This window comes from Camelina sativa, chromosome 9 (genome assembly GCF_030686135.1).
Source record: "Camelina sativa cultivar CO46 ecotype springtype chromosome 9, ASM3068613v1".
Classification (NCBI taxonomy): domain Eukaryota; kingdom Viridiplantae; phylum Streptophyta; class Magnoliopsida; order Brassicales; family Brassicaceae; genus Camelina; species Camelina sativa.
The window spans coordinates 35,289,090-35,313,195 of record NC_141888.1 but is presented as its reverse complement, the minus strand read 5'-3'; the positions used below and the strand labels follow the sequence as shown (position 1 = coordinate 35,313,195).

General features: G+C 36.6%; 4 protein-coding genes across 10 annotated transcripts; all 4 read right to left on the bottom strand.

The window, feature by feature from the left end:
- Positions 1-1,218: 1,218 nt before the first annotated feature.
- On the bottom strand, positions 1,219-5,408 carry LOC104712961 (uncharacterized). 2 transcript variants are annotated; one of them, XR_015566839.1, is made up of 8 exons: positions 4,115-4,975; positions 3,254-3,292; positions 3,082-3,152; positions 2,673-2,719; positions 2,437-2,501; positions 2,255-2,344; positions 2,077-2,169; positions 1,219-1,989 (listed from the first exon to the last, which is right to left on the bottom strand). XR_015566839.1 is itself a non-coding variant. In XM_010429974.3 (7 exons), the coding sequence occupies exons 1-7, from the start codon at positions 4,585-4,587 to the stop codon at positions 1,588-1,590; spliced, it is 1,233 nt and encodes a 410-aa protein (XP_010428276.1). In that variant the 5' UTR covers positions 4,588-5,408; the 3' UTR covers positions 1,219-1,587. The 2 variants fall into 2 exon arrangements, 1 of the variants encoding a protein (XP_010428276.1); XM_010429974.3 differs by lacking the exon at positions 2,673-2,719 and having other exon boundaries at positions 4,115-5,408.
- An 871-nt stretch (positions 5,409-6,279) lies between these two features.
- Positions 6,280-8,898, bottom strand: LOC104712960 (uncharacterized). Of its 2 annotated transcripts, none has more exons than XR_015566840.1 (12): positions 8,606-8,898; positions 8,426-8,504; positions 8,236-8,323; positions 7,985-8,134; positions 7,634-7,765; positions 7,384-7,523; positions 7,270-7,308; positions 7,106-7,180; positions 6,956-7,015; positions 6,777-6,841; positions 6,562-6,652; positions 6,280-6,458 (listed from the first exon to the last, which is right to left on the bottom strand). XR_015566840.1 is itself a non-coding variant. In XM_010429973.2 (12 exons), exons 1-12 carry the CDS (start codon positions 8,690-8,692, stop codon positions 6,420-6,422), a joined length of 1,056 nt encoding a protein of 351 aa, XP_010428275.1. In that variant the 5' UTR covers positions 8,693-8,898; the 3' UTR covers positions 6,280-6,419. The 2 variants fall into 2 exon arrangements, 1 of the variants encoding a protein (XP_010428275.1); XM_010429973.2 differs by having other exon boundaries at positions 7,384-7,534.
- Positions 8,899-8,928: 30 nt separating this feature from the next.
- Positions 8,929-15,122, bottom strand: LOC104712958 (uncharacterized). 4 transcript variants are annotated; one of them, XM_087467049.1, is made up of 9 exons: positions 14,895-15,106; positions 14,678-14,774; positions 13,277-14,552; positions 11,438-12,788; positions 10,995-11,274; positions 10,350-10,457; positions 9,983-10,261; positions 9,509-9,652; positions 8,929-9,394 (listed from the first exon to the last, which is right to left on the bottom strand). In XM_087467049.1, the coding sequence occupies exons 3-9, from the start codon at positions 14,424-14,426 to the stop codon at positions 9,206-9,208; spliced, it is 3,501 nt and encodes a 1,166-aa protein (XP_087323175.1). In that variant the 5' UTR covers positions 14,427-14,552; positions 14,678-14,774; positions 14,895-15,106; the 3' UTR covers positions 8,929-9,205. The 4 variants fall into 4 exon arrangements, with proteins under 4 accessions (XP_087323175.1, XP_010428273.2, XP_087323173.1 ...); XM_010429971.3 differs by having other exon boundaries at positions 13,277-14,489; XM_087467047.1 differs by having other exon boundaries at positions 13,277-14,489; positions 14,678-15,122.
- Positions 15,123-16,855: 1,733 nt separating this feature from the next.
- Positions 16,856-23,603, bottom strand: LOC104712959 (uncharacterized). 2 transcript variants are annotated; one of them, XM_010429972.3, is made up of 9 exons: positions 23,377-23,603; positions 23,168-23,258; positions 21,879-23,044; positions 20,025-21,384; positions 19,385-19,664; positions 18,621-18,728; positions 18,261-18,539; positions 17,477-17,620; positions 16,856-17,373 (listed from the first exon to the last, which is right to left on the bottom strand). In XM_010429972.3, the coding sequence occupies exons 3-9, from the start codon at positions 23,005-23,007 to the stop codon at positions 17,185-17,187; spliced, it is 3,489 nt and encodes a 1,162-aa protein (XP_010428274.1). In that variant the 5' UTR covers positions 23,008-23,044; positions 23,168-23,258; positions 23,377-23,603; the 3' UTR covers positions 16,856-17,184. The 2 variants fall into 2 exon arrangements, with proteins under 2 accessions (XP_010428274.1, XP_019084991.1); XM_019229446.2 differs by lacking the exon at positions 23,377-23,603 and having other exon boundaries at positions 23,168-23,284.
- Positions 23,604-24,106: the final 503 nt, after the last annotated feature.

Here is a 24,106-nt window from a genome sequence, read left to right as displayed (position 1 = left end):
TGACGAGCTCAGAAGCTAGAAGGAATTATACAGAAGACAATAACGGTTTTCACGCAAAGTATTGCTCTCTGTCTCTTGTCCGGGGGTGAGGATGGTGATCCTAATAAGTGATGTTTCCTTTTATAGGCGACTGTTGACCGAGGGTTTTCTAAGGTTTCCATCGTGAATTCCTGAGAGTGCCCCTTTACGAATTATTAACGACTTGCATCAAATTTCGTCGGGCCGAAATCTTAATTAGCTTGTCTTGTTGGGCCGAGTGGCATATTGAGCGTAGCCCATATCCAACAAATACTATTAACTAAAAACACTTATTCATACAAACATATAATATGTAAGTTGGGAGATGATCATATGTTATTTTGTGCTCCAAGAAAAAAACAAATCTGTCCGTTTTCATATTTGTCATCGATAAACATACATATAACGAATCATCGTAATTACTTTGATATCTGTAAGATAGACAATAGTATAATTTATTTTATATATTTATGATTGTAATGAGATAAATAAAACTTTCACACATTCAAAGATTCGTTCAAAAATTCTCTTGAAATCATTATCTTTGAGAAAAATGGGCATATCTTACATTCTCCTACATACATGGACGAAGACAAATCACACATAATGTTAAACAATCAAATTTCTCACCATATGTTTACTTATCACTATAAAAATATTACTTATTCATCATATACTTTTTGTTTGTTTATGGGAGCAAAAGACACATGTTTTTGGTTTAAGAGACCTTCAAAATCTGATTCTTGTGATTTCATACAATATTTTCGATGCAATTAGAATATATTGAATTAAAAAAATATCAGAAGATTCAAACGTGGCAGAAATATAATCTCTTTTAAACCAAAAAAGTAATATAATAGTCAATCGTGAGACAAATGTAGCATATTTTATTTGTGAAAAAAAAAAATCAGAGAGATCTTTGGTTTAATACTTCGTCAACTATGATTTCTGCTGCTCAATCTCAAACGGCAACCCAAAAAAAGCATTTTAAAACAGTTGCTCAAGTTTTAGGATGCCCAACAATATATGCAAATTTTGGCCAAGTTAAACTAAGTCTTTTGGTTATGAGAGGTCCATGTAAGATCATTTTGATAAATTTTCACTTAGTTTCAGATAACATTGATATATCCGTTGACTAGAGAGTGCGTAAGAATAATATTTACAAGCGGGAAAATGAAAGTATCGAAATAGCCAAAAGAATTACTTGAAGATTTCATATAGATAATAATCGGTAATACAGGTACAAAATGTGGATATAAGATATGTATTATAAAATCCGAGGTTACAAAATTATTGATTTATGACAATACATTACCGACGACAAGAAGCATAGCAAGAGAGTCCAGATTTGGACTCTCTTTTTTCTCTTTCTTCTTTCTTACCTCTGGGTTAAGAAAAATCAACCAAGAACTACTTTTTTTCTTTCTTTCTCTCTAACGTTTCTCTCAGTTAATAAGTAACTCAGAGAATGCAGAGAAATAAGATTATTCTTGTCTGAATCAAGAAATGCTGCACAATCTTTTAATTTCTTGATTCGACGTTCAGATAGTAATTGTTGGTTTGAATGAGCTAAACCCGCTGGTTCAGCCAATCTAAAATTGCTCCAGCGATGATATCTCGCTCAGGTTCAAAGAGAAGATCATGCAACAAACCATCGTAGAGCTTGATTGATTTGTCTGACGAGGAAGCTTCCTCGTAGAGCTTCTTTGAGGCTTTGGGATCAGTCACTGTATCGTCTGTTCCGTGCATCACAAGAAAAGGAACTTTCACTTTGTTCAGGTTCTGTTGCAAGTGAGCAGTGATTCTAAGGATCTCGTACCCGGTTTTAACCCTGATGGATCCGGTGAAGACTAACGGGTCAGAATATTTGGCAACGAGAGCTGCGGGGTCACGAGAAACTGGCATTCCTTTCTTGTTAGCTGCACTTATTTGGTACCGGGGAAGGAGGAACGCCATGATTGGAGCAAGAACCTGTTGAAAAACAGAGAACTGATCAGATTGTTAAGAATTGTCTGAAAAGGCGTAAATTATGACTATTGACTTTTCGGATTAACTTACTGTGAAGATTGGATGGGATGGTTGGACTCCAACAGCTGGTGAAGTCAAGACAATGCCTGAAACTCGAGATTCAATCTTTGGATCCATCATAGCCTGCACTTACAAAGTTGTTTAGAATCTTGTAGTTTCGGATGATTGATACAATTTTATTTTGATTATAAAGATGTTAGTTAGTTACCTTGAGGATGATTGCTCCTCCTGTTGAATGTCCAAAGCAGAAACAGGGGAGCCCTGGATTCTCTGTAAATACCTTTTCCAGATATGATTTCTGAATAGGTGATGGTGGGAGGGAGTATATTCAGCAACAAGAAAACCGATACGGAAGATATACATATAAAGAGAGAGAGAAAGAGCTAATACCAAATCTGCAACAGCGTAATCAAGGGAAGGAACGTAAGCATGAAGTCCATCACTTCCACCATGACCTGTTCAATTGAAACCAAAAGAAAAAACGGATCCTCACGGTCAAGTTTAGAAATTTGGATGTTTATCATTCAGGGAGATGTCAGAAAAGGGTTTATATAGGAAGATCTCAGGGATGTTCACAGTTCCTAAGTTGTCACAAGTATAAAGCTAAAGATGGATTCATGTGTCACCTTTCCACACGAATTAGGCACCACCCCAACAAAAATCACAATATTCCCTGCGACATCCAAACACAGAGAGGTATGGTTGAAGAGTTTTGTATCTAGCCTATGAAAGTATGAAACAGCTGCATCATAAACACACACTCATGTTTTTGCATTTATTAAGGTACCAAGGTCCACGTCTGTGTTTTCAACTATCTCACCAATGTTCAAGACCAAGACTACTTACTATGTCAAAAACCTTAACAAGACAACCTAAGATATCATCAACGTACTTTGTTATCCATGCGAGGAAAAGAGTTTCTAGCTGACAAATGAGAGACAATGAAAAAACGTAAATGCTAACAGTCTACCAAAGCTCCTTAAGCTAAGATGAACATCAAAACGGTAACAAAAGGTGAAAGAGAAGTTGGCTTACCGATCCAGTCAATTCCATAGACCTTGAACCCATTAGCATTTAGCTGCTTTGCAAAATCACTATACCGGCCACTGTCAAAATTTTGAAAATAAACTAATAATGTCAAGCTTCCTAGTGCCAAGAAAAGTATAATCAAAGGAAATGGTGCATAACTAGAGAAATAGGTTCAAACCTATGCTCGTTCAGTCCATGTAGCAGAACAACAAGTCCCCTGCAAGAACATATAGAAAGATGAGAAAAACCAGACAAAAAAAAAAAGATCTGAAGGTATTTAGAATAAAACACAGATTAGCTTAGTAACTCAGAGAGATAAACGAATTTCAAACCATATAAGAAAATAAGAAAGTGATAGTGTGCAAGAAAATGATTGAAGGTAGTTAAATTAAACTCAGAAGTATGAAAATCATATAAAAAGAAAAGGAAAGTGATAGTGTGCAAGAAACATTAGACCACATTGCCTCTATTGACAAAGTCCTCTTCTCTTTATATCTAGTATATAATAATACTTTGATCCTTCAAAACCACTTTGACAAGCAAAAAAACTTCATTTTCCCAACTAAATCTGATTCATCTTCTCTTTCATTAAGTGCTTACCAACTAAATCTATTTCTTAATACTTGATAGATTACCATCGCAGTATTAATGGTTAAATTAGCTCAACAAAAATATATGATGACAATCTGGTTAAGCAAAGTAATCGAATATAATAAGTGCAAGGAATATATAATATCTATAGATGGGGATCCACATCCACCACTTCAATATTAAACAAACTCAAGTTGAAAGCCAAAAAGATATCATCAAAATAGGACCACATGCCAAAAAAGAAACGTATACAATGAAATGTAAAACACAACAAATATCTTCTTTTAGCACCACTGAGCAGAGACGACTCCAAAACAAATGTTTTCTAACATAACAAACACTAATTACTACTACTAATTGATAAAACATTAAGGTTAGCAACTAAACAAAATGAAGAACATTTCGTAAAATGATATGAATAATATTAAAGAGTGTAAACGAGGATGACCTGTGATTAGGGGAAAGAGGTGACCAAGACTGAGTAAACAACGTATCACCTCTCTTCGTCGTGAAGAGCGAGAAATCTCTGCTTCCATCGCCGCCTTCATCTTCCAAAACTCGTCTAATCGCGAGCTCTCGTCTAACCGCAACCTCCTCATCGACAACAGCCGCAGGGACCGAAGGAGGCGACACGGAGACGCTCGCACCACCGGATTCGCCACCGATGATGTTTCTCTTCCTGACGACGATCTGAGGAGGAGACCAGACTTTCCTCTCCTGCTGCTTATCGTCTCTGATGACCACCCGCCGCCAAACGACGACGCGAAAAGGAAGGAGAAGGAAGAGGATAAGAGATTGGATGAAGGTGAAGAGACGCTTGAGCTCACGCATGGAGAAGAGTACCCTAACGCGACCGCTTGCTCCTGATGTTAGAATCAAAGTTGATGATGATGATCCCATCGACATTGTTTCCACCGCCATTGATGACGGTAACGACGATGAAGATGATCGTAGGGGTAATATGGAAATGGATCAAAAGGAAAAATGAAAAGACAAAGACAAGACAAAAAAAAATCGTTTTTTTTTTTTGGTTGTTCTCTCCAAAATTAGTGAAATGAGAGAAAGCTTTGAATGGGAGAATCCAAATTTAGGGGGGGGGGGGGGGGTTCCTCTGTTTATTATATAAAAAAAAACAGAGCTTTATAATATAGCCTGATGCCTGATGAAGATTGAAGAGGGAAGAAGAAGAAGAGATGAAAAGTAAAAAGGAAATGATTCGAGAGAATAATTTATCTTTTTAAAGGAAATGAACCAAAATATTTTATTTTGTGATATTTTGTTTTTGGGGACTTGCAAGAGTTGTCTGAATGTCTTCGTAGCTTCGGGACGAGAGAAGCCGAGTAGATTCTTCCAGACTTTACACGTGTACGGTCATTAATTATTTTACAATTTATTAATTTTTACATATATCATTTTTTTTTTTATATTTCTCACCCTAAAAGATCGTCCTATCTATGAAAAAAAAAGAAACTAATTTCCAAACAATTGTGAATTTTCTACACACCATGCCTTTCTATCTATTTTTTTAAAAAAATGTTACATATAAAATATAAAATAAAAATTGTATTGAAGATATATCATTACCAAAAACAAAGTTACAACAATAATTCTAATTAAAACACGTAATTTAAAACATCACATGTGTAAAAAAGTCTACTTAGTTTTTTTTTTATGAGTGGTACAGAATTTTAGTTAATTTTGAAAAAAAAATAAGCAAACGCCACAAGTCTTGGATAATATTTTATGGAAAAAGAGTATTGGATATGATCCAACTATGTTTATTTATAGCCTTTTTCTTTAACCATTCCCTCGTACGTCACGTCACTGATTTGGACGATTGTAGTAAATAGTAATAATAGAGGTAGGCTTCGTGATATCAAATTTCAATTTGATTTTTTCTTCATTTTTTCTGAAAAGAAAGAAACAAGTCTTGTTCAATGACGGCCACGAATGAATGAATTAACCACATGTTTCAAAATAAGAAACGCAATACTACAAAAAAGTCTTAATCAAACTGGATTTTGGTTACCCCAAATACTGATACCACGCATGTTCACTAACAGACATATTTTAAGACACATATTTAAGTAGCACTTAACTATGTTTGCATAATTGCATTGCATCAAGTCGGCTGCAAAGGAGAACTCAATAAACAAACCTTCATAATTTAAAAACTCTATATAAAAAAGTAAATAATTCACCTAGTATAACAAAGTAACGCATTATTGTCGCAACTAGCATATAACAATATTACTAATATTGCTTTTGTTTGCATAAAACTAATACTCCCTAGGCAAACAGATAATGGAATAGTCTGAAATTATGACAAAAGCCACGTGGATGAACGCGGCGGGTCATCGTCGTGAAAAAAACAAGAACCGTTGCTTTCGAGGGGTTAGAAAGACCGGACACGTGTTTAGCATTCAGAGGATTATATCTTTTCCTTGTTTCATGACCAGACATGTGTCACAAAGAACCCCTTACGTCGCTTATCCACTCTTTACCACTAAAGGAATCCGATTTTTTTAAATCGGTTAAAAACATGTTTCAAAACAGCGTTTTGCAAACGCCCACTTTTTGGACCACACTCTCTTTCTTCTATCCCAGTAAAAGTGTCTACTAGACTAATACTCTCATTTCAACCACAAGCGACCAAATACAGAGTTGTGATAAGCATTGTTTACCGACATAATTCGTAGGGGACACTGAGATTGAGAAATCTTGATTTAAAACAAAAAAAAATAACTGTTACTTCATTTACAAGGTAGCCTGTATGTCCTGGTGATCCGAATCTGGCAAACAAATTAACAATCATTTTTTTAAACTCTCTGAGCAAAGACCTTTGACACTTGAAGAACCAAGTTAAATGCCGAATTTGGTGGAAAGAGAAAGTACCTGTGCAAACGCGTAAATTGCTCGTATGATTCTTGCGTAGTCAGTCTCGAGCATCTGAATAACCAAGTCAGCCAGTAATGTCCCCCACATCCTGCAGATTCCACAATTATTGTCCGAATAAATATAAACCAACCTAAGAATAATAAGAAGCAGAGTCCATGTGCATATGTAATGTAAAATGCTATGTTATTTAGGATTAGGGAAGTGTATGTTACATGGGACCGAGTAACTGCATCGCTGTTCTTAAGCCAATGTATCTTGATGCAGCTCCTGCAAAGCCCTGTGAACAATTAAAGGTACACGTATTCACACTGTATGGCAACGTAGTTTATGTAATAAAGATAGGTCACAGTCGATAAATAGGAAGAGAATAAAGAAACACAAGAATAGTTACATGTTTTGCTGCAAGCAGAGCTGCTCGAGATTCCAAGTTAACAGCGGCTAATTGTCCACCCTGTAGAAACAGGTTGATGTATCGACATACCGTCAAATCATTGATATAAAAATACTAATGCAGTGTGATGAAATGAATACAAATGCGAACCTTTTTTAGCATCTCTTTCCTTATCTGGTAGTTGGCAGCCTCAGTGAAGACTTTTCCCGATAGTTTCTTAGCCAACTATATAGGGCCAGAATACACCAGTTATTTGTATCGCCTTAGGGAAGAAGAAGAAGGTTTAAACACACAAACTGATATCGATTTCATACCAACTGATAAACTTTGGCAAATGTGATCATGCCACCACCCTAGAAGAAAAATACATGTAAGCCTGAGAACTAACATGGCATTCTTAAGGTAAAAACACCTTAAAACAAGACTACCTTCAGAATCATAGACTGAACCTCTGTAGCACCCACTTGTAATGCAGCAAGTAGTTCAACTTTCCATTTACTGAGCCCGAGTTCTAAGCTTCCCTTTGCCTCTGATACTTCAGAATTTTCCCATAAGCCTGGAAATACCCCTGATGCTTCACTACATGGATAAGTTAGAGGTTGCATCGAAAAATAAAGTTCAAAGAAGTCACTCAATTGAAAAAAGCCTGCGGCGAAACTAAGGAGTCAGCCCAAATACCTTGAGTAATTGTCAACAAGATAAAGAAAAATCTCTGCTTCTAGGTCTTCGGTTGGCAATTGGTTGGAGCAGGGAATATTCAAATTATTTCTCACCGCAAGTAAAACGTTTCTGTACGAAGGCCTCCAACCCCTATACAATGAAACAATCAGTTCGGACTCTCTATGAACACATACAATAAGAGATAACGGATCACTTTTATCTCCTAGATTTGTATACTGAAGTTGCAACAGAGTCAATGGAACTTGTTACTCCAAAGAAATCAAGGTTGATAGCTAGCTAGCATCCTAGTAAAGCCCAAAAGAAAGAAGCTAAGTTTTAATTCCAAGGAGAGAGTACAAGCAAGGCTACCTGAGTGTTGAGCGAGCATCAGCAGCGAGAAACAAGAATCTCGATTCAAGAGCTTCGATAAAACCATCTCGCACCTCAATGTCTTGACCTATCATTAGCCTGTCACCACCTCCTTTGTTTGGGATTGATTTCAGAAGAGGGCTGAAGTAGCTGTGATCATCACCAAACAAAAGTAATCATCCCAATCCATTAATTTACTAAACATCATCCAAAATCACTAAGAACACTAATTTGCTTTGGGAAAATTTCACCTGGGACCAAACAAGATTTTCTCAAGCTCATACAATTCAGAATCGGTGGCGAGCTCGAAAACTAAACGGAGCTCTGGATCATAAGTGGCTGCAAAAAAATCCCAACAATTCACAAATATTAAGAAGGGTTTAACAAAAACGGTAAGTGCCCAATGTAGAGAGTGAAACACAGAGAGCTTTCTCTTTCCACCTTCCGATGGCGATTCTGAAACCGCAGCAGAAGCTAAAGCAAATCTTAGCTGTTTCCTCCGCAAGCCGGTTCTTGGAATCTTCACAAATCACAATTAAAGAGACAAAAAGGATAAGTCGGAAGATGAAGAAACCTAAACAGAACAGCCACTAAAAGAGAGAGGTAAAAAAAGAGACTTACTTGAAAAGAGAACTTAGTCAGACTCAGATGACGAGAGAATGGGGAATGAAGCGGAGGAGCTACGACGGCGACGGAGACAGTGGTCATCTGAATCAGTCACTGAGCTCTGTACGAGAGAGAGATGATTATTCACAACTTCCTTTTTTTCTAATTAAAATTTCCTTTTTACTCTAAATCCTTTAAAGTTTTTTTTTTTTTTTTTTTTTTTTTTTTTTTTTTTTTTAAAAAAAATTTGATTGCAAAATTATTAAATTTTGAATGGTACAATAACAATAAAAAAATAACATTTATCAATCAGAATCAAAGGATTAAGGATCAGCAGATGATACAAAACAAAGGTTTTTTTTACTAATCTGTTCTAAGAGAATGATAATAATCACAACTATGACAACACAAGTGTTACAATTCTAATCCAAAAAAATATCACAAAAGTGTTACATCTCACATTTTGACTGAACAAGACAGCCACAAACTTGTTGTATTAAGGTGACTGTCACCCACCAAAAGGGGTTTGTTTACACCCTTGCCACAGATAAGGTTTTCCACTAATCTGCCTGCGGTTTTTGCAGCTACTTTTTTTGGAAGTAAGAGACCAATTGTTTAAGCAGAGATTGGCTCGTATGGGTATGAAAGCCAAGGGTGCTTCAGAGCCTCAGCTGCAGAAGGACGCTTCTTTGGGTTTATCTCAAGAAGATGAGCCACAAAGTCTGTGAATCCTTGGTCTCCCATTGGAAGCCTATGTCTCAACGATGTTCTTTTCGGTATTAGATACTCCAGTCTGTTGCTTTCCTGAAATCAAATCATTTTGTTTAGAGAGAATGCCCTTTATTATACTTATTTCATTTTGTAGAGCATTTGGGATTCAGGGGAATTTTCTTTTTAAGGTCTCTGGAAAACACTAACCTGATTCCGCTCGTAGAGCATTCGGTTTTTTGTGAAGTATTTGTGGGAATCACGTCCCTTGGTAAGCATTTCACTATCGAAAGATCCTACTATTCCCATTACCCTTGCAAGCAAACTGGCTGGAGAATCATTCTGGAAAAGAACCTGCAAACGTAACTCAACAGTAAACACGAATTCACTTTCTTGTTCACAAAAATCAACAACCAACTCAGACAATATTACTATTTCAAACTCCAGAGAGATCGATGATGCATTCAAAGTTCAGTAATTTTACACAAGTTCCTGACAAATTAATGGGCTTGTTTTATAGCCTGAGAATCAAGTTCCTCTGTAAATATCACACTTGACGCATAACCACTACTACTATGCGAACTATAGATTGTGGCATTTCTTTCATATGTTTTTTTGCATGAGGAAAAAAATGATATGAGATCGCAAAGACATGGACCGAATCAATGGAAATGAAGAACTTACGTTGCCTGTACATAGTTCAGCCAAAATGCACCCAAGAGACCATACATCTATCTTTTTATCGTAAGGAAGTCCCAAAATGACCTCTGGTGCTCGATATGACCTTGACTGGACATATGAGCATAGGTGATCTGTCTCGAAACAGCTACTTCCAAGGTCAATGACTTTTATTTCACATCTGCTATAGCTTTTCACCAATATGTTCTCAGGCTTCAAATCACAGTGTATAAGTCCAAGGCCATGTAAAAACTGAAGTGATTCGAGACACTGGATAGTGATTGACTGTACAAAATGGTCAAAATGAGATTAGGAACCGAATATATATATATATATATATATGTGCTGAATGGTAATGATGAAGCGGACAAACCTGCAATCTTGGCATTGTGAAGTAAACTTCACCACCTGATTCTCTGTTAAATTTGTGGAATTCGTATAGATTGGCCTTGAGAAGTTCACATACAATTAGCAAATGCTCCTGCAAAGAACAGTCAGGGAATGCACGGTATCAAATAAAAGGTACTATGGTTCAAACTTGTGCTAAAATTGTTGAAGAGAAAGACACTAATCTAGAGATGAACGCACAACTTGAAGAGCTCATAGTATCAACAAAAAAAACTAAACTTTAAAACGAATTACATAAACTATACGCATAACTTTATTAAGGCCATGCTGTTGACTCCATGAGAAATTAACCATGACCATGAATTAGATGCGTAGGTAATTCAATCAGTGGGAAAATTGGTCATTGCTATTTGCTAGCATAAAAATACCAAATAAATGTAAAATTGTATGAAGATGGACAGTGTGGACCAGTAACTGCTTTCTCCAGAACCCATTTGTACATTTCAAATAAGACTTTCGGTACACTTGGTATTCCAAGATCCCATTTATATTTATAAATTAACATATGTGATATTTATTAGAAGTAATGCCACAGCTTCTTAGCACTTATTACCTAATTAATTAGTTTAAACCTCCCCTAAAATTTTGCAAAGGGGGTGTGATGACTTACCCGGAAGTAAAAGTAATCATACAACCGTAGAAGATGGTATTTGTCAGCAGGATCATGCTTGTTGACATACTTCAAAAGTTTTATCTCATCAAGACTCTGGTCAAAGAAGTCTTTGTTGTTCTTTATAATCTTTATACAGACATCCATTCCTGTCTGCAAATCATGCGCTTGTATGGCTTTACTGAAGGCTGCAGATCCAAGGTACTCGGTGACATGGTAACGCCCAGCAATGACAGAATTTAAAACCACGTGAAAGTTCTTTTCCTCTTCGAAACCAGTTCTGATAAATACAAAACAAGTTATAAGGGAGCAGAACTCAGCAACACATATGAAACTATGAAAATGTTCAATCTTGGGTGTAACTTTCCAAAAGAAAACAGTTATCCTAGGTAATTACGGTGAGACATCAACTTCAAACCATAAAAGTTGGGGAGATATCTTACCTGTTTTTTCTATGCACAATTTTGAGGTCAAAGGTCTCAAACTCCTCCTCTTGAGCCTTAATTTGTCTGACTTGCTCTTGGACAGCCACTGCCTCTTCATCATCAAGTGCTGTCGCATGGTCATCCTCTCTTTCACTGCTATCATTTCTCTCATCTTCTTTATCAGCATGCTTTCTTTCTTCGAAAGCATAATTAGACAGAGAAGAAGGAGATGAGTTTACAGATTTTATGGACGTTGCATTATTTTCTTTCACCGAACTTCGAGAACTTGATGAATCACTACTTTTCCTTCTCCAAGTTCCAACCATATCATCTGTAGCTGTTGAAGCATTCAAACGTTCGGCCTTCCTATCTCCGGTTACCGTTTCGCGATTGCCTGACCATAATGATTTACTAGATTCTGCATGCATTAACTGCCCATCTTTCTGTGAAGAACCAAACGAAAAACCTCCATCAGTTTGAATCTTCACGTCAAAACTTGCGCCTGGATCATGATCAACATTGTAACCTGGACAATCATTTTTACTCGCTTTCTGTTTATTCATGGTTGGTCCATCAATATGTTTCTTATCTGAGTCAGAGTAAAGCTGTTTAAACCTCGATGCTACAGCATCATGATCACGGGGGTACTCAAAATCTCCCTCACTGCTACCTCCAGCCAAACTTTCACGTACTTCACTTCCAAAATCAGCTGCATCACTATAAATACCCACACCAATTGACCTGACTGAATCATGCTGATCATCTTCGAGGCAAACATCATCGAGATGAGATTTTCGATGCATATTTATACCTTTCTTATCACCTAACATGACAAGTTCATTTGACTGAGCAACAAACCCCTGCCAAACAGGCTCATCACACATCGAATTGAGCAACTTTTCATCCATCAATTGCCCATCATATTGGGCTATTAAATCATTTTTCTTACTAGGTGGATAAATTTCTGAGACCGTAAGCCTTCGGTCATTTTCTGAAGATATAGGTTCATCATCTTTTGCTTGGACATACTGCTCACCGGATAAATAAGAAGCCTCCTCTGCATAAGACTGATCATCGTCGTCTTTGTTTCCATGGTGATCAGGACTTTCGCGGGTCGTTCCTTTCTCATGATCACTTGGATAATCAATTTCATGGGCAAGAAACCATGCTTCATCTTCAATAGGTTGCCTGACATAACCAATGTCGTCATCATCCTCATACTCGTCAGAATCCCAGTATTCATTACGGTAGTCAACAGATTCACTTAAACCATCACCAATAGTAGCAAAACCAGAAACAAGATCTGATGCGTCCACTGCTATTCCCTGACTCACTGAAAGCCAGTTTCCCCCAGCAGATTTTTTTCCACCTAAATGCAATCATTAGGAAATTAAAACTTACTTTTACGCCTCCAGTGAGATTGATAAAGTTGAGGTTAAACCCCAAAACGTAGAAAGTGAAGCGACATGGTCCTTATAGAATTCAAAGCAAAGTGCAGAGCAGGAAAGGAAGACAGTGAGAGCAAACAATTTCAGATACTCTAGCATGAAAAAGCCAAATCATTACTTGCTTTCTTTGGAATTGATGCCAGTAATTTGTCAATGCATTGTTCTAAAAACTGATGCCAGTAATTTGTCAATGCATTGTTATAATTTTTTTAAATAAAAAAAACATAACAGAGAAAAATGTCACTAGTAGAAATGTGATAACGACAGTAGTTCCTATAACAATGAACAATATGAGAAAAATGCATGTCTTTAAAAGTCTATCTGGAAGTTCAAAATCATTAATAAGATACCACATGCAGTCAGAATGGAAACTTTGCAGTTGTAAGGCTACATTGTCATGCAAACTAACCTGATGAGCTAATTTCTTGTCCAATGGGAACATCAAGGTATGAGCCTATGAGAAGGGCCTCCTCATCATTGATAAGCCTTAGACCTGAACCATTACGTTCAAATTTTTCTTCACAGTAAAGACTTAGAGGATTGTCTTCAGACTTGAGCTTGACAGGAGGCAGCCTAGGATACTCTTCCTTGCGGTTATCATAGACAAGTGGAAAACCTAAGCTGCTGATGTTTTTGTCATCAAAAGTGGACTGAGATTTACCAAAGAATAAAGCTCTTGCCACCTCGCTCTCCTGCTCCTTGATTGCCTCCCTCACATCAGTAATGTCTGCCTTTTTCTTTCCCTCTCTTTTGTCCGAGCTGCTAACCAGATTGTAACTGGTTGACGCATCCCCTCTCGAAGACTGAAAAAGAGTATTAACAGAACAATCTTTCCAGTTATTTGAGGTATCCACAATGTCTTCAGTTCTTAAAAGAATGCTTCCCTTATAACTGTCATGCTTTCCAAAATTTTCAACTAGCCGATCAAACTCATCTGTTTCCTTTACTTTGGACCCGGAGTTCCCTTTACTACTATTTCCCGACAACGAAGTACTCTTATTGCCGAAGAAAACGATATCTTCACCAGTTTCCACTATCTTCTTATCGATATCAGCCAAATTCCCATGCCTGGACGGTTCGATTGCATATGAATCCACCAAACTGCTACTACTACTATTAGCAGCAATGTTTCGATAAGGCTCCAAAGTACCATTTCCGGAAGTAAATTTATAGGAATGCGCATCAGGAGCAGCAGCATCACCGGAGAATGTAAAGCTCATCTCACTAGATACAGCCGTCTCCTTCTTGCTCGGTTTCTCAGCAACGGCACCATTTTCCCACTTGATAACAGAACCATTGGTGCTAGTCCCACAGTCAACCTCTTTCACAATCAGCTCCTTGGAAACTTCTTCACTATCACGAGAACCTGACCTCCTAAGTAGTTCATTACCACCAGCAGCCTTTTCATTAGAATCTTTATCCTCAAGCTTAAGTCTCTGAAGGAACCCATTAATGTCAGAGCGGTTATTCAGCTCATTACGCAAAGCTTTCTCAGCCTTGGAGAAACGATTCTGCCTAAGAAACTCTAAAATCCCATCAACAGAGCCTTGTTCAGTCATTTTATTGACCTTTTACCAATAATATACAGGAGAAGAAGCAGTGGCGAGAAAACTCCACCAATCCTGTAAGTAACCAACAGAAAAGATTACAACTTTGAACACAGGTCACAGAAGAAGCAATGCCCTCTACGGAAAATAAGATAAAGGAGAATCAAAATTTGCCAAAAAAAAAACAAAAAAAAAAAAATCAGTCACATTTAAGAAAACAAGCCAAGAGAAGATTTTTTTAATTACGGGAAACAAAGACTCACGCTTGCTCATACGGGGAGATGCAAACTTCAATAAGCGGGTAAAGAAACCCTAAAAATCCTCAGAAATCATGCTCCAAACGCCCAAATCAGAGTCTAGCTGAAGAAGATCCGGATAACCAAAAAAAATTAAAAAAAGACGTGTAAGAGGGGAAGTGGATCCAAGGAGACGAAACTTGAGGTATGTGGGGGGAGAAGGAGAATAATGGAATGGGCTTACAGATCGATCAAAACGAAGAAGGAAGGAAGCAAAGGAGAAGGGACACGGTTGAGAGGTTTCAATGGATGTAATGTAATGATTTCGGACATTCACTGCTTTAAATTATTGTTTTAAAATTATTAAAAAAAAAACTCCTAAATTTAAATTAGGGTTCTTTCTTTCGAGCAAAATTGTGTTCTACTGAACTTTAATTTATTTTTAACGAGATTTCTAAAATCCAAAGATTCCAATTGCTTCCTTTAATATGTTTACGTTATTAATTAGACGAAATAATGTTTCCAATCAAAAAAAGATTGTCGATTGTCAAAAAAAAAAAAAAAAAAAAGATTGTAAAAAAAAAAAAGATTGTCTTTTAATATAACTAAAGACCAGTGTTCGAAAAAGCGGTATAGGCGGTCGCCTAGGTGCCGTCTAGGCGCTAGGCGCTTAACCGACGCCTAGACGACCGCCTAAACCGCCTAAAATCACATATATTTCGATTTAATATATTTATCTAATTTTTAATTATATATAATTAAAATTTAAAGTTTTACATTCGTATACATAATTACAAATCTTTATATGTTGTTGATATCAAATTAAAACTACATTTTTTCTTAAGTTTTGTTTATGGTTTATTACTTTTATTTATCTAATATATATTTTTGTCTACAATATTACATATATAATGTTCTACGTTGAAAACGCCTAAACCGCCTAAAATTGCCTACTCTCCGATTAAGCGTTCTAGGCGCTAGGCGTTGGGTCACCGCCCAATTACCGCCTAGCGCTTTCTTGAACATTGCTAAAGACTACTCTGAACAGTTCAATACAAATTAAAAAACATATTAAAATTTGAAAATAACAGCAGCACTATAAAGCCAAAAGGAACAATGTTTTATTTTTTTCTTTTATTTCTGATTAATTTTCTTGTTTAAAATATATGTATGCCAGTATGCCACTATATAGTTTGAAATTTGAATATATATAAAATCCAAACTTTAGTGAAAAAAAGAAAAATATAGTTTTACTCATTAAAACCGATTAGAACCAATTTTTACCGGATAAACTGATCATGAAAAGCAGTTTAAGTGATTCAAATTGCTTCAAAACTGATTTACATTTGAAGAGATTTAATTTAAATATTTTTGGATCTTTTGAAAAGTGGTCTCCTAAAGTCGGGGTCCGCATCTCTTTAGTCATGTTTTGGAGTGTGGACTTACACTATTCATGGAAGTACAATGAGTGCGCTGCTTATACTTTGGTTTTCAATTTTTTTGAAATTCACTTCCATCTTATATCATATGGCACCTGATATGATCAGTACCCTGTCTTCTCAAAACACTTGATCTTTTACATTGTACACTATGGATACAAGCAAAAAGAGGATACAACTGTCTTTCTCAGAGTCAAATATTAACTCTTGCAACCAACAAGGGTGGCTCACAACAACATAATAACGAGGCAATGAATCCCTTGAGAAGCACTTTGACCTATGACTATGAGAGAAGCTCATCTATTAGATCTCGAATGTCAAAAACCACCAATCTTTAACTTTCATCTCTGAATATTGTTGATAGGTCAAAGATGGTCGTTGACTATTGCATACTTTCAATAGGAGATTCGCGAAACCCTTGACGAATCTCCCTGTAACCATATTATATGTTTAGTAGTACATGTTTTCGTTTGTGTGTATTTTACACAACCGAAGAGATGAAAGGAAAGGTTTGAAAGATGAAACAGAGTGAGATTGATAAAAGAGAAATAGAGTGCTAAAAGAGAGAGCTTGTTCACACTCAGATGCCTAAAGAATGGGCAATGACACGGAGGAGCTACGACTAGGCAGCAACAGTGGCCATCTGAATCAAACACTGAGCTACGAGATTGGTCATTCCTAGAATTATCTTCCTTTTTTTTAAAGAAGTTTAGGTAAAAAAAAACTCAGTTTGATGACATTTACATTGCAAATTAATCTTGAATAGTTTGTAACAATAGAAAATAACATTTATAAATCAGAATCAAATGACTATGGATCAGCAGATGATACAAACAAAGTTTTTTTTACTACTAATCTGTTCTAAGAGGAATGATAATAATCACAACTATGACAACACAACTGTTACAATTCTAATCCAAAAATATCACAAAAGTTTTCCTTCTTTTCATCTCACATTTTGACTGAACAAGACAGCCACAAATTTGTTGTATTTAGGTGACTGTCACCCACCAAATGGGTTTGGTTGAACCCTTGTCACAGATAAGGTTTTCCACTAATCTGCCTTGCATCCCTTTTTAGTAAGACAACAATTGTTTAAGCAGAGATTGGCTCGTATGGGTATGAAAGCCAAGGGTGCTTCAGAGCCTCTGCTGCGGAAGGACGCTTCTTTGGGTTTATCTCAAGAAGATGAGCCACAAAGTCTGTGAATCCTTGGTCTCCCATTGGAAGCCTATGTCTCAACGATGTTCTTTTCGGTATCAGGTACTCTAATCTGTTGCTTTCCTGAAATCAAATTTTAATTTGTTGAGAGAGAATGCTCTTTATTATGCAGAGCTTTTGGGATTCAGGGGAATGTTCTTTTTAAGGTCTCATGAAAAAAACTAACCTGATTCCGCTCGTAGAGCATTCGGTTTTTTGTGAAGTATTTGTGGGAATCACGTCCCTTTGTAAGCATTTCATTATCGAAAGATCCTACGATTCCCATTACCCTTGCAAGCAAACTGGCCGGAGAATCATTCTGAAAAAGAACCTGCAAAAGTAACTCAACAGTAAACACGAATTCACTTTCTTGTTCTCAAAAATCAACAACCAACCCAGACAATATAACTATCTTAAACTTCTGAGAGATCGATGATGCATCTACAGTACAAGTTCAGCAATTTTACACAAGTTCCTGACAAATTAATGGGTTTTGTTGTATAGCCTGATGTTATGAACCAACTATTTGCTTGAAATCTAAGAAAAGATATGAAAGCTTAGCTCCCTCCTAACCCTAATTCTCTCTTAGAGATTAAGGTTAATTCTTGGGGCTTGGTTTCTCATTCATCAATAAAGACCATTATATAGGCCTTGATACAACTTAATCAAAACCCCAGTAAAATATAGTAAATACTTTAACGTAGAATGGAAATTATGAAAACCAAATGCATAAACTAAACCACCAAAACTAATTAATTAAAAGGTCCTAAGTCCTAACCATACTCTAATCTACCTAACCATGACATATCACCTGAGAATCAAGTTCCTCTGTAAACACACTTGACGCATAAGCACTACTACTATCCGAACTATAGATTGTGGCATTTCTTTCATATGTTTTTTTGCATGAGGAAAAAAATGATATGAGATCGCAATGACATGGACCGAATCAATGGAAATGAAGAACTTACGTTGCCTGTACATAGTTCAGCCAAAATGCACCCAAGAGACCATACATCTATCTTTTTATCGTAAGGAAGTCCCAAAATGACCTCTGGTGCTCGATATGACCTTGACTGGACATAGGAGCATAGGTGATCTGTCTCGAAACAGCTACTTCCAAGGTCAATGACTTTTATTTCACATCTGCTATAGCTTTTCACCAATATGTTCTCAGGCTTCAAATCACAGTGTATAAGTCCAAGGCCATGTAAAAACTGAAGTGATTCGAGACACTGGATAGTTATTGACTGTAAGAAAAGGGTCCAAATGAGATTAGGAATCGGATATATATGTATCTATGATGAATGGTAATGATGAAGCGGACAAACCTGCAATCTTGGCATTGTGAAGTAAACTTCACCACCTGATTCTCTGTTAAATTTGTGGAATTCGTAAAGATTGGCCTTAAGAAGTTCGCATACAATTAGCAAATGCTCCTGCGAAAAACAGTCAGGCAATCCATTATTCCAAACAACATACCAAGAGAAATATAGCACGGTATTAAATCTAGGGTACCACGGGCATATGGTTCAAACATGTGCTAAAATAGGGAAAGACACTAATCCAGAGATGAATGTACAACTTGCAGAGCTCGAAGCATCAACGGAAAAAAAACTAGATTTAAAAATGAATCATATGAACTATATGCATAATGTATAAAGGTCATGCTGAACAAATCTAAGATAAGCTCCAACGACTCCTTTAAATGAATCATGAACATGAATTCGATATGTAAGTTATTCATTCGGTAAAAGTTTAACCATTGCTAGCATAAAATTCCCAAGTATAATATAGATGGAAAGTGTCAACCAGGATTTTAACCGCTTTCTCCAGAACCTAGTACATTTCATATACTAACTTTGGTACACTACTTTTGTTTATAGGAAACGACCACTTTCTCCTTTCAACAAACCTACTTGGTATTCCATAATCCCATTTATATTTCGGTAAAATTGGCATATGTGAAAACTTCTAGAAGTAATGCCACAGCTTCTTAGCACAACTGGTTTCGACCTCCCCTAAGGTTACACAATTGGTCCCTTTTGATATACTATAGCAGAATAAATTTTGCAAAAGGGATGTGATCACTTACCCGGTAGTAAAAATAATCATACAACCGTAGAAGATGGTATTTGTCAGCAGGATCATGCTTGTTGACATACTTCAAAAGTTTTATCTCGTCAAGACTCTGGTCAAAGAAGTCTTTGTTGTTCTTTATAATCTTTATACAGACGTCCATTCCTGTCTGCAAATCATGCGCTTGTATGGCTTTACTGAAGGCTGCTGATCCAAGGTACTCGGTGACATGGTAACGCCCAGCAATGACCGAATTTAAAACCACGTGAAAGTTCTTTTCCTCTTCGAAACCAGTTCTGATAAATATCAAACAAGTAATAAGAAAGCAGCAGTCAGCTATATATTAAACTATGACGATGTCAAAAAATTTTGACTAGTTCAATCTTGGTTGTAGCTTTTCAAAAGAAAATAGATATCCAAGGACATTACAGTGACACATATCAACTTCAAGTATATTTTCAACATTGGACCCAGTACTCCCTCACCAATACAAAACAGAAGCAATGAAAGTAGTTCAATCAAAAAATGCTATTGACAGCTTTACTTAGCATGATGTTTCTGGGTAGAACGCAACAACCAGAGACTCAGAAACACATGCTCTCCTTAACAGAAATAAAGCGAAAAACGTAACCATAAAAGTTGGGTAGATATCTTACTTGTTTTTTCTGTGCACAATTTTGAGGTCAAAGGTTTCAAACTCTTCCTCTTGGGCCTTAATTTGTCTGACTTGCTCTTGAACAGCCACTGCCTCTTCATCATCAAGTGCTGTCGCATGGTCATCCTCTCTTTCACTGCTATCATTTCTCTCATCTTCTTTATCAGCATGCTTTCTTTCTTCGCAAGCATAATTAGACAGAGAAGAAGGAGATGAATTTACAGATTTTATGGACGTTGCATTATTTTCTTTCACCGAACTTCGAGAACTTGATGAATCACTACTTTTCCTTCTCCAAGTTCCAACCATATCATCTGTAGCTGTTGAAGCATTCAAACTTTCGGCCTTCCTATCTCTGGTTACCGTTTCGCGATTGCCTGACCATAATGATTTACTAGATTCTGCATGCATTAACTGCCCATCTTTCTGTGACGAGCCAAACGAAAAACCTCCATCAGTTTGAATTTTCACGTCAAAACTTGCGCCTAGATCATGATCAACATTGTAACCTGGACCATCATTTTTACTTGCTTTCTGTTTATTCATGGTTGGTCCATCAATATGTTTCTTATCTGACTCAGAGTAAAGCTGTTTAAACCTCGATGCTACAGCATCATGATCACGGGGATACTCAAAATCTCCTTCACTGCTACCTCCAGCCAAACTTTCACGTACTTCACTTCCAAAATCAGCTGCATCACTATAAATTCCCACACCAATTGACCTGACTGAATCATGCTGATCATCTTCGAAGCAAACATCATCGAGATGAGATTTTCGATGGACATTTATGCCTTTCTTATCACCTAACATGACAAGTTCATTTGACTGAGCAACAAACCCCTGCCAAACAGGCTCCTCACGCATCGAATTGAGCAACTTCTCATCCATTAATTGCCCATCATATTGGGCTATCAAATCATTTTTCTTGCTAGGTGGATAAATTTCTGAGACCGTAAGCCTTCGGTCATTTTCTGAAGAAATAGGTTCATCATCTTTTGCTTGGAGATACTGTTCACCAGATAAATAAGAAGCCTCCTCTGCATAAGACTGATCATCGTCGTCTTTGTTTCCATCTCTTCCATGGTGATCAGGACTTTCGCGGGTCGTTCCTTTCTCATGATCACTTGGATAATCAATTTCATGGGCAAGAAACCATGTTTCATCATCAATAGGTTGCCTGACATAACCAATGTCGTCATCATCCTCATACTCGTCAGAATCCCAGTATTCATTATGATAGTCAACAGATTCACTTAAACCATCACCAATAGTAGCAAAACCAGAAACAAGATCTGATGCGTCCTCTGCTATTCCCTGACTTACTGAAAGCCAGTTTCCCCCAGCAGATTTTTTCCCACCTACAATAGATCAATAGATTAAAAGTTACTTTGACACCTCAAGTAAAATTGATAAAGTTAAGGTTACCCAAAAAGTAGAAAGTGAAGACATAGTTCTTATAGAACTCAAAACAAAGAGCAGAGTAGGAAAGGAAGCAGTGAAAGCAAAGAATTTTCAGATTCTGTAGCATGAAAAACCCAAATCACTACTTGCTTTCTTGGGACCTAGTGCCAGAAACTTGTCAATGCATTATTTTCATGCATGAGTTCATCAAAAACAAAACACGTTACTTCTGCAGATTCACACGAGAAAAATGTAGCTAGTGGCAATGTGAAAACCACAGAAGTTCCTATAGGAATGAAGGATATAAGAAATATGAATGTCTTTAGAAGTTTATCTGGAAGTTCAAAATCATTAATCAGATACCACATGCACTATCATTGAAAACAATCATCATTTAGTAGTCAGAATGGAAACTTTGCAGATGTAAGGCTACATTGTCATGCAATCTAACCTGATGAGCTAATTTCTTGCCCAATGGGAACATCAAGGTATGAGCCTATGAGAAGGGCCTCCTCATCATTGATTAGCCTTAGACCTGAACCATTACGTTCAAACTTTTCTTCACAGTAAAGACTCAGAGGATTGTCTTCAGACTTGAGCTTGACAGGAGGCAGCCTAGGATACTCTTCCTTGCGGTTATCATAGACAAGTGGAAAACCTAAGCTACTGATGTTTTTGTCATCAAAAGTAGATTGAGATTTACCAAAGAATAAAGCTCTTGCCACTTCGCTCTCTTGCTCCTTGATTGCCTCCCTCACATCACTAATGTCTGTCTTTTTCTTTCCTTCTCTTTTGTCCGAGCTGCTTACCAGATTGTAACTGGTTGACGCACCCCCTCTCGAAGATTGAAAAAGATTATTATCAGAACACTCTTTCCAGTTCCCTGAGGTATCTACAATATCTTCAGTTCTTAAAAGAATGCTTCCCTTATAACCGTCATGCTTTCCAAAATTCTTAACTAGCCGATCAATCTCATTTGTTTCCTTTATATTGGACCCGGAGTTCGCTTGACTAGTACTCTTATTGCCAAAGAAGACAATATCTTCACCAGTTTCCACTATCTTCTTATCGATATCAGCCAAACGCCCATGCCTAAATTGTTCGAACGCATATGAATCGACCAAGCTGCTACTACTATTATCATCAATGTTTCGATAAGGCTCCGAGGTACCATTTCCTCCTGAATTAAATTTATAGGAATGCGCATCAGGAGCAGCAGCATCACCGGAGAATGTAAAGCTCATCTCACTGGACACAGCCGTCTCCTTCTTGCTAGGTTTCTCAGCAGCAGCACCATTTTCCCACTTGATTACAGAACCATTGGTGCTAGTCCCACAGTCTACCTCTTTCACAATCAGCTCCTTGGAGACTTCACTATCACGAGAACCTGACCTCCGAAGTAGTTCACTACCCCCAGAAGCCTTTTCATTAGAATCTTTCTCCTCAAGCTTAAGTTTCAGAAGAAACCCATTAATGTCAGAGCGGTTATTGAGCTCATTACGCAAAGCTTCCTCTGCCTTAGAGAAACGATTCTGCCTAAGAAACTCTAAAATCTCATCAACAGAGCCTTGGTCCGTCATAGGAGAAGAGCACTGAGAAGAAAAATTCCAACCTATCCTGTAACCAATAGAAAAAGATTAAAACTTTTCAGATACGCAAATCTTTCTCCCAAAAACCAATATTACAATCACATTCCAGAAACAAGCCAAGAGAAGAATTTTACGGGAAACAAAGACTCACGTTTGCTCATACGGTCAAGATGCGAACTTCAATAAACCCCTAAAAAAACCTCCTTAGAAATCATGCTTCAATCGAAGAGTCTTCAATACAGCTGGAGAACCAAAAAAAAAAAAAAAACCCAAATTTAAGAAGACAAGGGAGGAGTTAGAGTGGATCCAATGAGAGATGGAAACTTGAGGTATGGGGCGAAGGAGGAAAAATGCGCTTACAGATCAAACGAAGAAGAAGAAGAACAAAGCAGAGGAGAGAAGAGGTTCCAATGGATGTAATGATTTCGGACATTCACTGCTTTAATTTAATTTTTTTTTTAAAAAGAAATTCCTAAATTTAAATTAGGGTTCTTTCTTTCTTTCCAATATTCTTATAATATACGCACGTACGTAAATATTGCAAAAATTGTGTTCTACTGAAAATTTTAATGATATTGCTAAATTCCAAAGATTCGGATTCGTATTTGCTTCCTTTATTAATTCACGTTATCTATTAGACGAAAAAAAAAAATCTAAAGGTAATTTTTTTGTAATATTAATAATTATGAGAACTGATTTTTTTGTTATATTATAAAATAACATAATCAATTAGATAGACAGCTAGCAGTTAAAAATGGCCAGTCAAATATTATAAATTAAATTTGAAAATAATTGCTCAAAGCCAGAACGGACTATATATATTATATATATAAACAAGCCAAAACGGAACCTTTTTTGGTAATTTTTTACAAATATTATTATACTCTTTGTTCGATGTTTTCTTCACTCACTAAATATTTTACTCTTTAAACCGAATCAGAACTAATAATCAACAAATCATTTCTACTAAGATCAAATTATCATGATTAGCGGTTTAAATCATATATAATCAAAATTGCTTAAGAAACTTATATACGTTTAAAACTATAAATCAATTCAAAAATATATATATATATATATATATATAAAA

What these genes read in the sequence shown, in the direction of transcription:
- LOC104712961 (XM_010429974.3), bottom strand. Translation starts at nt 4,587, where the DNA reads ATGGCGGTGGAAACAATGTCGATGGGATCATCATCATCAACTTTGATT. An exon ending in CCTCTTTCCCCTAATCACAG is followed by an intron (nt 3,293 to 4,114) that starts GTCATCCTCGTT and finishes ATGTTCTTGCAG; the next exon opens with GGGACTTGTTGTTCTGCTAC. An exon ending in GAGGAGCAATCATCCTCAAG is followed by an intron (nt 2,170 to 2,254) that starts GTAACTAACTAA and finishes TTGTAAGTGCAG; the next exon opens with GCTATGATGGATCCAAAGAT.
- LOC104712960 (XM_010429973.2), bottom strand. Translation starts at nt 8,692, where the DNA reads ATGACCACTGTCTCCGTCGCCGTCGTAGCTCCTCCGCTTCATTCCCCA. An exon ending in TTCAGTCTATGATTCTGAAG is followed by an intron (nt 7,309 to 7,383) that starts GTAGTCTTGTTT and finishes TTTTTCTTCTAG; the next exon opens with GGTGGTGGCATGATCACATT. An exon ending in CAATTTACGCGTTTGCACAG is followed by an intron (nt 6,459 to 6,561) that starts GTACTTTCTCTT and finishes TTTGTTTGCCAG; the next exon opens with ATTCGGATCACCAGGACATA.
- LOC104712958 (XM_087467047.1), bottom strand. Translation starts at nt 14,426, where the DNA reads ATGACTGAACAAGGCTCTGTTGATGGGATTTTAGAGTTTCTTAGGCAG. An exon ending in ACAAGAAATTAGCTCATCAG is followed by an intron (nt 12,789 to 13,276) that starts GTTAGTTTGCAT and finishes GATTGCATTTAG; the next exon opens with GTGGAAAAAAATCTGCTGGG. An exon ending in TGCTCTACGAGCGGAATCAG is followed by an intron (nt 9,395 to 9,508) that starts GTTAGTGTTTTC and finishes ATTTGATTTCAG; the next exon opens with GAAAGCAACAGACTGGAGTA.
- LOC104712959 (XM_010429972.3), bottom strand. Translation starts at nt 23,007, where the DNA reads ATGACGGACCAAGGCTCTGTTGATGAGATTTTAGAGTTTCTTAGGCAG. An exon ending in ATTGTGCACAGAAAAAACAA is followed by an intron (nt 19,665 to 20,024) that starts GTAAGATATCTA and finishes GATATTTATCAG; the next exon opens with AACTGGTTTCGAAGAGGAAA. An exon ending in CTGAACTATGTACAGGCAAC is followed by an intron (nt 17,621 to 18,260) that starts GTAAGTTCTTCA and finishes TTACTTTTGCAG; the next exon opens with GTTCTTTTTCAGAATGATTC.